Source organism: Ostrea edulis, chromosome 4, assembly GCF_947568905.1.
Source record: "Ostrea edulis chromosome 4, xbOstEdul1.1, whole genome shotgun sequence".
NCBI lineage: Eukaryota > Metazoa > Mollusca > Bivalvia > Ostreida > Ostreidae > Ostrea > Ostrea edulis.
This window is the reverse complement of record NC_079167.1, coordinates 83,771,941-83,784,440: the sequence shown is the minus strand read 5'-3', so window position 1 is coordinate 83,784,440 and position 12,500 is coordinate 83,771,941. Positions and strand designations below refer to the sequence as shown.

General features: G+C 35.6%; 3 protein-coding genes across 4 annotated transcripts in view; 1 reads left to right on the top strand and 2 right to left on the bottom strand.

Annotated features, from left to right (window-relative positions):
• Positions 1–1,638, top strand: part of LOC125669196 (uncharacterized) — a 66,493-nt gene extending 64,855 nt beyond the window's left edge. Inside the window, exon 33 of the mRNA XM_056161512.1 lies at positions 1,045–1,638. Within this exon, the coding sequence (XP_056017487.1) occupies positions 1,045–1,071 (27 nt within the window). The 3' untranslated portion in view covers positions 1,072–1,638. The remainder of the gene's footprint in view (positions 1–1,044) is intronic.
• Positions 1,639–2,230: 592 nt separating this feature from the next.
• Positions 2,231–4,430, bottom strand: LOC125670990 (uncharacterized). The gene is made up of 3 exons (XM_056164004.1): positions 4,028–4,430; positions 3,609–3,705; positions 2,231–3,512 (listed from the first exon to the last, which is right to left on the bottom strand). The coding sequence occupies exons 1-3, from the start codon at positions 4,089–4,091 to the stop codon at positions 2,546–2,548; spliced, it is 1,128 nt and encodes a 375-aa protein (XP_056019979.1). The 5' UTR covers positions 4,092–4,430; the 3' UTR covers positions 2,231–2,545.
• Positions 4,431–10,362: 5,932 nt separating this feature from the next.
• LOC125670953 (splicing factor 3B subunit 5) lies at positions 10,363–11,255 on the bottom strand. 2 transcript variants are annotated; one of them, XM_048906408.2, is made up of 2 exons: positions 11,096–11,255; positions 10,363–10,845 (listed from the first exon to the last, which is right to left on the bottom strand). In XM_048906408.2, exon 2 carries the CDS (start codon positions 10,841–10,843, stop codon positions 10,586–10,588), a length of 258 nt encoding a protein of 85 aa, XP_048762365.1. In that variant the 5' UTR covers positions 10,844–10,845; positions 11,096–11,255; the 3' UTR covers positions 10,363–10,585. The 2 variants fall into 2 exon arrangements, with proteins under 2 accessions (XP_048762365.1, XP_048762366.1); XM_048906409.2 differs by having other exon boundaries at positions 11,092–11,235.
• Between the last annotated feature and the right edge of the window lie 1,245 nt (positions 11,256–12,500).

Below are 12,500 nucleotides of genomic sequence, written 5' to 3'. Positions count from 1 at the left end.
TAATAAATGTTCCCAGACATGTGATAATGTAATAACTGTTCCCAGACATGTCATAATATAATAACTGATCCCAGACATGTCATAGTGTAATAACTGATCCCAGACATGTCATAATATAATAACTGTTCCCAGACATGTCATAATATATTAACTGATCCCAGACATATCATAGTGTAATAACTGATCCCAGACATGTCATAATGTAATAACTGATCCCAGACATGTCATAGTGTAATAGCTGATCCCAGACATGTCATAATGTAATAACTGATCCCAAACATGTCATAGTGTAATAACTCAACCCAGACATGTCATAATATAATAACTGTTCCCAGACAGACATGTCATAATGTAATAACTGATCCCAGACAGACATGTGATAATGTAATAACTGATCCCAGACAGACATGTGATAATGTAATAACTATTCCCAGACATGTGGTAATGTAATAACTATTCCCAGACATGTGATAATGTAATAACTATTCCCAGACATGTCATAATGTAATAACTGATCCCAGACATGTCATAATATAATAACTGATCCCAGACAGACATGTAATAATGTAATAACTATTCCCAGATATGTGGTAATGTAATAACTATTCCCAGACATGTGATAATGTAATAACTATTCCCAGACATGTCATAATGTAATAACTGATCCCAGACATGTGATAATGTAATAACTGATCCCAGACATGTGATAATGTAATAACTATTCCCAGACATGTCATAATGTAATAACTATTCCCAGACATGTGGTAATGTAATAACTATTCCCAGACATGTAATAATATAATAACTGATCCCAGACATGTCATAATGTAATAACTATTCCCAGACATGTCATAATGTAATAACTGATCCCAGACAGACATGTGATAATGTAATAACTATTCCCAGACATGTGATAATGTAATAACTATGTAACTATTCCCAGACATGTGATAATGTAGTAACTATTCCCAGACATGTGATGATGTAATAACTATTCCCAGACATGTGATGATGTAATAAATGTGTTTCACTGCCTCATTGTAGTTTGATGATAAGGGAGCTTGGGGCTGAGACTTCAACAGAAGATAACAGGAGTGTATTCACAAAGAAAAGGGGGTGTGGTTTTGTGTATTTTATCTGTGACATCACAACAAACATCACACATTTTTGTGGTTTTAATCAATCTGCTGATGCGGACTCAGTCATCTACATGTTTAGACAGGTGCTTTGGAGCGTTAGACAAAGTTCTTGGTTCACAGATATGTGAGGAAGGAGTGTGTGGGAAGAATTTGATAGGAACATTCCATGAAGATGGGTGCCCTGCTGATAATATTGACCAATGTGTATGTAACAATGCAACAACCTTGTGTATCAACAGTATAGAAAAACAAGTGCAATATTTTAGTGATTTATTGAGTGATATTTATTGTAGGGGTACGATTAGTGTAGAACTCGTGTATGTATTGATGGATTCTGCCACACTGGTTGATGGTGCCGAATTTCATTTTACACCAGTCATAAGTCTTGGTCATGTGCAATCCAAATTATTTTGTCAGTTCATGAATTTAGAATTTTTAGTTCACGATATATTGTATATAATGTTATTATTGTAAATAAATTGTGCCAACTATTGAGCAATTCATTTTCAGATATCATTTTATTTGACATGACAAAAATACAATGACAAGAGAAAATACATTGTACATTGGACAGGGAGCCGAGTCATTGGTTTATCAGATCATTGTAATTACATTGTACATTGAGCCGGGTCATTGGTTTATCAGATCAATGTAATTGTCTCGTCCCAGGATCGAGAACATTTTTAACCTGAAGTCTGTGAACTGCACTGAAGTAGCACAGTAGTCAAACTCCCACATAAAATGATCTGTAAAATTATATCACCAGAATGTTTAATCACAAACTATGGATCTATAGGTTTCCCATCTCCAGGACACTGCCAGTGTATCTCCAGCCTCTACTTCCTATTTTAGAAGTAGACATTGAGACAATAGAGATCTACTGAAGATCTGCAAATGAGCAGATTGGGATAACTCTTGTAGCTCTCCACCCGACCAAATGCATATAGCCCAAGAGTTCAGTTTTGATGATTAAAATTTCAGGTCTAAGTGTATTTCCTGATCAAGAGGTATCTTTTTTACTAAAGTGACCCTATGTTGATTCAACAAGTTTCTAACAAATCAATATTCAAATAAAACAGGAACTGGGGATTTTTCGATGTTAGTCTTTATTTATATTTTGTGTCTTTCACTTAGTAAAACAAAATATACCAATAGTCAAGTTTAATATGGAACAGTATTGACGGTTCATTATCCAGTACAATTCATCACTTCATACGGTGAAGAGCTCAACCAATTCATCTACAGTACAATCAGAATTCAACACTTCATACAGTTTAGAGCTAAACCGATTCATGTACAGTACAGTCAGAATTCACAGTAGAGAGTTGGAGTGATTCCTGTGTCCTGTTGAATAGTCAGAATCCACAGTAGAGAGATTCCTGTAGAGTACAAACAGAGTCCACGGTTCAGAGTGATTCCTGTACCCTGTATGTGTCTTCGTTTAGGAGATCGTCGATGTCCACAGTAGAGACGTCAAACGAACTATCCCAGTGTGACTGCGTGACGCTGCTGGAGCTATCAGGGGAGACACAGCTTTGGTCTCGCTGCCGGTGAGACCTTTCCAGACGAGATCGGGACAGTCTCTGGAATGTTTGACGGATGTATTCCCAGCGTTCCTCGTTGCTCATATTCTGTATGGAGGACTGGGCGTGCGGAAGGAAGGTCGTATACTCGTCCTTTGGGCATAGTGTTGACGTTTCTCTATTCCGTGTTGCAGTGAGAAACGGTTGTGAACTTTCTGCATTGTGTGTTGCTGCGATAGCCGACTGTGAGCTCTCTGCATTGTGTGCTGTAAGAAGCGGTTGAGATTTTTCTGCATTGTGTGTTGCTGTGAAAAGCTGTTGTGACATTTCTGCAATCCGTGTTGCAGTGAGAAGTCGTGATCTTTCTCTATTCCGTTTTACTTTGAGGAGTTGCTGTGACTTTTCCGTATTCTGTGCTGCTGTGAGAAATGCCTGTGACTTTTCTGTATTCTGTGTTGCTGTGAGATTTTCCGCATTCTGTGTTGCTGTGAGAAGCGGCTGCGTCTGTTTGTCCTCGTGGTTATTGTTGTATTCATTCGTTCGTTTGGAGTAACGACCTTGACCCTGTTGGACATCTTTTGATCTCAGAGCTGCCTTTTGCACAGTGTAGCGACCTCTGGACTTCAATCGAACACACCCGTCACAACTGACGTCACATTCATCCGCTGTCATGGGTGTTGTACAGTCAAGACAGGGCCTCAGAAAGAAGTATCCTGTCCCTGTCCCCAAACCCAGCGATATCCAGACCCAGAGGTTCCCAGACAACACAGCCAGGACGAGGCTGAAGCGCAGAAAGGTCAAGAAAACGTAGGCAACCGACAGACAGATGTGTGCGGGGGTTTTATGTCGTCTGCAACATGAAGATAGTGACATAGTTAGAGCATACATCTGTATTTATCATGTTAGTTTTATGTATAACACGAACCAATATTATTCGAAACTGTACCTGTATTCTAGCTTTAGCTCTTGGACTTTCAGGAATACTCGCACGGCTTCGTGAAGGAAGGACACAGCGGTGGAAAACAGAATAGCGCCCACCAAACCTAACAAGTGAAAATATTATACACAAAATTAAAAAATTTAATAGCGCCCACCAAACCTAACAATTTGTGAAATTATTATACACAAAATTAAACATTTAATAGCGCCCTCCAACCCTAACAAGTGAAAATATTATACACAATTAAAAAGTTGGGGAAGATAAGAAAATTATTTTACCAAGAATCGAATATTTCATTGACAAAAATTAAAAAGGTCCCTTTTTTAAATGTTGATGTGTCCGATAGTGAGATATTTTCTTACTTTCATTCTGTAATACGAACTGAAACATGTATTATGACTACTTTATGTGTGATATTTGCTTACCCGCTGGGTTAGAAATGTCCCATTCTTTAATCACAAAAGACGAATTCAGTGACGATATATCCATCTTGAAGTCGACCTGAAATAGGGGTTAAAACATTCGTACAGACATTACTATTAACTATAATTACGAAAATAAAAATTGTTTCGTTTTACCTAAAACGCCAGTGTGTGCAAGAAAATCTTATTGTAGCGTTTTTATAGCAAATTTTATTAAAGAGAGTAATTTTTGTGTGTCCATCGTAAAGAGTTCTTACCGTATTCTTGTTCAGTCGGTTCTGGAGAGCTGGCTCAGAAATACCTGGATTTATGTTGTTTTGATCTCGTCAATACTAACATCTACTCAAATCGTCACCGATACTGTAACACTTTAACGAGCAATTAAATGTCATTTTATTTACTACTCTTTATGACTTGTAATTACTACCATACTTAATTATATAATTGACAATTTTTACTCGTTGAAAAGTACCAATGATCACACCTAGTAAGATCGGTTCAGAATGGTTTCTTGGTAGGGCATCCCATCTCACCTCCGGGGTAGGGGTAATTTAAAGGACTCCTTTGTAAACAAATCAGTTTTAGATCTAAAAAGCTATTATTTTTTTATATGTTCGCTACTCAGATACACACAATAAAGTATATTTTTACTGATTTTATATACACTGGAATGTATATTTCAACAGGTTTCTGAAGGAAACACCAATACCACATGTTTTTAGGTTTGGAGAACACCGCTACAACAACATGCAGTTTTGGTAGACCTGTGGAAGAGGTGAAGTTTGACACATCCTTAGGATTTTATTTTCAGGAAAACAAAGATTAGTTCAATTCAGGTAAAAGGAGCGTATGAAATTGCTTTCTAATTAACTTTCTACGGTTCGGTTATTTCTGGATCAAATTGACCTGTTGTTCCTAACCAGATACGTAGCATCATTCTTCAAAGAAGGGAGGGGTGTGACAACCGAAAGAATTTCTTGACAATCAATTCAAACTCTTTAATTGGAGAGAGGGGGTTCAAAGTCGCTACATGTACATATTATAGATACACACTTGGTTGCAGTAATAATCAAAGTAAACTAAGAAGATACATAAATTATTGCATGTACACATATTAAAACTAAAATTACGCATTTAATAATTACAAAATAACAGCTCACACAGGCACATTCAAATGGATAAACCTGTGTTCGATGATAAGTGTTAAGCATCTGTTGAAAGTTTTGTAATTTTACTAAATGCAATTAATCTCACCTCAATATAGAACTATTGTGTGCTAAGAAAGCATATATAAGAATATGAAAACATTAAAATGCATACACGAAGGGGATATGCTCGATTACTTGGGAAAATATGTAACCCAAAACATTTTTACAATTTATTTTCAAAATGTAGTTTGACGAATGGCGACTTTTTTGCACATTTTAAAGAAGTTGTTGAGAATGACAATATTGTGCCTCCACAGACACTACTTGTGACCTAACGAACACAAATGCCATTTTCGACGAGTTGGACAGTTAAGAAAATCATTTCTGAAATTAGGGGCGGGGGGGGGGGGGGGGGGGGGGGGGCTATTCATAAATTGAAATATAATAAAAGTTGCAGTTAGGATTGTATTTTAAATGAATGACATACTGATGCCTTGTCAAATTATTGAACAAAATTTTTGTTGGGCATATACCCAGATCATTTGGACCAGGAACTGTACTGTGCCCTTACACAAAAAAGGAAATATTGATGACATAACTATTGTTAGTTGCTATGGAAAACTATTCACTAGTGTTTTGATTAACATAATTTTTGAGTGGGATAAAGCGCACAATATATTGACTGATGCAGAGTTTGGTTTTTGACCTGGATTATCTTCAGTTGATGCAATATTTGATTTACAATAATTAATTAACAAAACTCTGAGGGAAAACACATTTATATTGTTGTTTTGTAGATTTTCAAAAGCGTTTGACTATAAATAGGTATGAATTATGTTTCAAATTGTTTAATGTTGATGTTCAAAGGAAATGCTTCAAGTCATCCAGCCTTTGTACAACAGTGTGAAATCGTGTAAAATACGTTGGGTTTTAAGCAAATGTTTTAGTAGTGAAATGGGTCGTATGCAGGGCGAAGTGTTATCACCATTACCTTTTGCTCTTTATGTCAATGATCTTGAGATAAATTTCGTTAGTTTCATTGTCCATATATTGAATACAAATTTATTAACATTTTTTATGAACGTATGCTGACGACATGGTGATTACATCGGAGACTCCTTCAGGGTTACAAAGTGGCATGTAATTAGATAATCTCTATAATCATTATAATGACTGGGATTTGATTGTAAATGTGTTGTTTTTAGAAATAGTGGGAATATTTGGGAAACTGAGAAATGGGTGTATAATAACCAGTGCCTTGAAGTTATAAATACAATCAAGTATTTAGGAATGTTGTTTAATTATAATGGAATTATTTTCAATCGCAAAAGCATGTTGCAGAACAAGGATGGGGCACAAAGCACTTTTTGCAATATCTAATACCCTGAGAAATCATTATTTTAATGTTAAATCACAGTGTTCAATATTTTATACTTATGTACAAAGTATTCTTTCATATGCATGTGAAATTTGGGGTTTTCATAAAGCACCCGACATTAAAAAAGTGTATCTTTCTTTTTGTAAAAAAATGTTAGAGGTATACAAAAGAACTAACAATAGTCAGGTGTATTGTGAGCTTGGTAGATTCCCACTTTACATTGGAAAAAACTTGAGAATTTTTAATTCTGGTTGAAAATTTAAAACCACGAATAACTGTATTTTGTAAGAATGTTACGAAAATATTCATGATTGCAAACAATGACATCTGAATTGTTAATGCAAAACATGACCTGTCAAGCATTGGTTTAGAATATTTGTTCGAAGAGTTGAGTGGATCTTTACATTAGTTAAGACTCTAGTTCTTAGTGGACAAGACTACATAACTCATTAAACTTGGGAAAATTCTTAGTACAAGCTGTGAAAATACGGAGTGTTGTGTTGTATGTGAAGATCGTAATTATAATAATTTTCTAATAACGTGTGTAACTCATGAGATTATATTTGTAATTTCTTCTCCGTTGTTATATCTTATACAATTAGATATACTGTGGATATACATGTACAAAATGTATTCTGATAAGTTGTATAACTCAAGGACAAAAGAATTGAATATATCAGTTGTGACATAATTATTTTTGTAATGGAAATATATATATATAATATTGCACATTGATTGAAAGAAAATAGAAGGAGATGCAAACAACATAATGAAATACAAGTTTTTTGTTTTTTTGGTTTTAAAAGGTAAGGAGGGGGGGGGGGGGGTTAAAAAGGAGAAAGAAAGAAGGATTGTAAATATTTCTTCAGCACTTTACATTCTTGTTGAATTTAATCTTCTTGATTTTAAAATGGGTTCAGTACATCATACATTCTTCCAATTCAATTCTGCTATTAAACAAGAGGCCCATGGGCCACATCGCTCACCTGAGTCACCTTGGTCCATATCAGAAGACTTTTTCTATATATATTTGCATGTAAAACCGTAGTCCTTATTATGGCCCCAACCTACCCCTGGAGGCCATAGTTTTTGCAAACTTGAATCTACACTATGTCAGAAAGCTTTCATGTAAATGTGAACTTCTTTGGCCCAATGGTTCACGAGAAGATATTTGAAGATTTTTCCTATATATTTGTATGTAAAACTTTGACCCCCCCCCTTTTGGCCCCATCCTACCCCCAGGGGCCATGATTTGAACAAACTTGAATCTGCACTATATCAGAAAGCTTTCATGTAAATATCAGCTTTTCTGGCTCAGTGGTTCTTGAGAAGAAGATTTTTTAAAAAAACTTTCCTATATATTTGTATGTAAAACTTTGATCCCCTATTGTGGCCCCCTTCCTACAACAGGGGGCCATGATTTGAACAAACTTAACTCTGCTCTATGTTAGGAAGCTGTTCATGTGAATATCAGCTTTTCTGGCTCAGTGGTTCTTGAGAAGAAGATTCTTAAAGAATGTCCCTATATATTTGTATGTAAAACTTTGATCCCCCCTTGTAGCCCCATCCAACCCCAGGGGCCATGATTTGAACAAACTTGAATCTGCACTATGTCAGAAAGCTTTCATGTAAATATCAGCTTTTCTGGCTTAGTGGTTCTTGAGGAGAAGATTTTTAAAGATTTTTCCTATATATTTGTATGTAAAACTTTGATCCCCTATTGTTGCCCCATCTGACCCCTGGGGGCCATGATTTTAACAATTTAGAATCTGCACTACCTAATAAAGCTTATCTATAAATTTCATCTTTTCTAGCCCAGTGGTTCTTGAGAAGAAGATTTTTTAATGACCCTACCCTATTTTTACCTTTTCTTGATTATCTCCCCTTGGAAGGTGGCCTGGCCCTTTATTTTAACAATTTAGAATTCCCTTTACCTAAGGATGCTTTGTGCCAGCTTTGGTTGAAATTGGCCCAGTGGTTTTTGAGAAGAAGTTAAAAATGTTAAAAGTTTACAGACGGACAGACGGACGGACGGACGCCGGAATACGGGTGATCAGAAAAGCTCACTTGAGCTTTTAGCTCAGGTGAGCTAAAAAGGGAAGAGTCACCCGATAGATCTTACTTTGCATATGACTATAACCAAGTTTGATACTGGATAAAAAAGACAAAGTAGGAGGGACCCCCCCCCACCCCCCACTCTACTTGCCTGCTTAAATCTTCATTTCTACACTACCCCTCCAATCTGTTCTTGTAACCAGTAAAGAGTTGTTAAATTTATTTTCCACGTCCTTCTGTCTTACCTCCTTCTCTGCATTTATATCGCTATGATTTCAGGTATTCTAATGACTACATGTAACCTTCATTCTACAAGAGATACGGTCACCCCCTCCTGTTTTGTACGTGGGAGTTACTGATGATGAATAATTAGACACAGATCAAGTTTGACCTTCGTTAGTATAGAACTAACTTTTCTATCCTTTCAAGGTTGAATTATTCTATAAAATTAAGACCTTTGCACAAAATTCTCAATAGAACAATAAAGAAGCTCAACTTTCACGATTCATCCACTTTTCTCTGAGTTTGCCTCCTTTTGGCAAGGGAAATGGGAACATATATTGCTTTAGAAATACTCGTTTCAGTATTACCAGTGATTTAACTCCGATTTCTAATACATGTAATTAAAAGTTATTCTGGCAATTCAAATCCCTTGTTGGCTTGTATTCATCGAAGGTAAAGATAATGGGTACCAATTGATAATTCTATATAGAACGACAGATCTTGAGGAGACACAACTGTTGAAATATCCAATTTCTTTTTAAAGCATTCACTGGGAACCATTTTATATTGGTTGTGTCATTTCTTAATGACATGGTTTTTCTGCCAAAATAAATATTTCCAGACATGTATCTATTTATGGGACTTATTTAAACTCAGATCTCCGAAGAATGCAGTGATTTTTCAATCTCAGGAACAGATCCTCAAGTCCACACATATTGTGATATTTTTACCACTTCTTCAATTTTATGTGCGGTATCATAATTGTATCTAGTCTAATCTCACTTAAAAACTAGGCAGAAATAATTAATGGCAAATTCTTAGTGTACCTAGTAAATTTTGTTGTTTTATACTGGCGTCATCTATAACCCAATCTCTTGTAAGCTTAATGTGAAGAAAGGGAAGCATACACTCCAACCAGTAATAGATGGTTTTCATATGACGTATTTTGACCCCGAGTTATTCCCCTTGGCCGCCATCTTGTAGGTCAAACTGGTGGATTTTCCTCTTTGGGCAACCAATTTCAAACATGTATGGCAGAAATATATGGGGGGAAATCTTTGCAATATTGCAATTATGAAGTAAAATGTATATTAATAAGAAAAACAGTTTATCTCCACCTCAGTGACCAGAATAACAAGGCTGATTTTGGTTGAATAATGAAGGAATCCGGGCATGTTAACCTACAATATGGCGGCCAATGGGAAATAACTCTTGCTTAATCGCTTCGAATGGAAAACCATCTATTGTTTTGAAAAGGCATTAATTGTCCTAAATAATTTAAGCCACTAATCAGATGCTGTACTGCTTTTGAATTTAGATAGTTAATGACCAGTTATCCTTTAAATGTTTTTTTTACAGCTAAGAGTCAGATATTATACTTTGGTTGTCTCTTAGACCAGTAACTCTTTGTTATACATAAAGAAAACAGTTAACCTCCTTCACAAACACATCTCAGCATTTCAACATGCCGGGATTTTTCTCTTAGAGTCTTAATTGTTGAGGATTTGTTAATGCATAAAAACAAACACAAAACAGAATATAACCAGATGTATAATATTTTTTGAAAGTTCATGTGAATTAACTCTAATACATATAAAATCATAAACAGCTTCAAAATTAAGAGATCAAAGATCCAGTATGAAATGTCTTGAAAAGTAAAATAACCAATACTTTATGATAATGTTATAAAAAAAAGTCTGGTGTTGCTTGAAGGCTCTCCAGGCATGCACACAAAGTTAATGGGTGTGTGTGTGTGTCTCAGTCCTCTGGCCTCTCTGGTGGGGGACCACACGGCTGTAACATCCGTTCCATCAGGTTGAAACGTACTCGCGCTCTGGATTCATTCTCCACTAATGCGAAGTAATTCAGCATGTCGGCGTGTCCCATGTAAGAAGCTGAGCTGTCTCTGTGCTGATTGGTCATCCACTCCCATTTGTTAGTGTCAGCGTGACCAGTGCCGATGTACTTAGACTGCAGGTGTTCTAACTGACTGTGGATGTTGTAACGGTCTCCCATCTCTAAAAAAACAAAAATAACAATAAAAACAAATCTACCATCAAAATTCCAGCTTTGGATTTCGCAATATGAAATATGTAAAATGAAATAACTTTAAGCTACCAATTTACATTGCTATATTGATACAAATGTACAATCTTAAAACTCGAATTTCCTCAACGATAAAGTTACTAAGCCAAAGTATGATATTATAAACATCAATATAAGCTAACTACATGTTACTTTAGTTGTGTAAACAGCTCCCTTACTTACTGATCGGTAAATATCACGCTATAAATTTCGAGGATCTCCTCCACTGGCCACTAAACAAAACAATATGAATATCAATATGGACTTCCTTTGTAAACGATGCTAAAACGATTCTGATTAATTTTCGGGCTCGGGATTTTATTAGTTCCGGAGTTGCGCGGGATTTTCAATCAAGACAACGATAGGCATATTGTGAAAAGACAGCATTGAAATATATTGTTAACCAGAGGTAAGTATTTGAAAATACGGAAAAATACATATGATGGTCAATGTGCATAACAATCCCGTGATGAGATGTGTGTTTTAAATACACGTGATTTCATATGCTGGACTGTGTAGTGTAATTCGAAATTCCTCTGTTTGAAACTGTTTAACAGTGTTTCACTGTTGTTGCACTTTAATCGAATGTTCTCTTTGTTACTAATCATTAAGAAAATCACATTATGATTTTGTGGTTTTTTTTGGTGATATTTAAAAATATAGTGTTTACGATTACAAGTACATCTGGAAAGAGATGGGTATACAATCGTACGTAGGTAATGCCATTGGTATATAGAAATAACAGCAAAATAATGAAGCATTTTCCCCCAGTGTTTAACAAACTCTATTTCCTTTCAACTAGCAAGTTAAGTGTAGGATTTTTTATCATTAATATTAAAGAAACGGGGGGGGGGGGGGGGGGGGGATAACATAAGACAATGTACCCACGTTTGCTCCAAATCTCAGCAATGCAAATTTTGGGTCCGAATTTCGGCCCTTTCCCCTCCTAAAAATTGTCATTTTCCCCCAATTTTGATTGCATTTCCCCCAATAATAAAATTATGCAAGGAAAACGTATTTGAAAAAAAAAATAAACATTTAATGTATAATATATATAGATAAGACTTAACAAAGAGTTATGGGAATGATGATTTGGATAGAATAGTTGAAAATTTTAGAAGCTTGAAGAAAATTAGATGTGTAAAATAAATAATATAATGTTTGATATGATTTTGAAACTTATTTGCGATAAAATTGATTTCTCCCAATTTAAATGAAATGTTGATAATTTTTCCCAATTGGAAAGCCACAGGACCCTTGTAAAGAATGTAGAAAAATCACTGGCAAGGCAAAAAAAAACCATGAATCACTTTGAATGTTGTCACAATGAGACAGAGACTTGAGAGTAGTGGACCACTGTGATAATTACATAATCACTGAACAGGAAATGGCAATAATTGTAAATAGATAATTAAATTACCCCCTGTAGTGAGAGGGATCACATTGGGTCATAGTGTCATGTTCAGTGAGATTGACACCAGGCCATCTGTGAGGGAACTCAACTGGGTGTAATTATCACAGGTGTCAATTGCTCAGGTGATGTATATATAAACAGGGAAGTCTCTAGGTAAGGACTACAGTCTCTGTC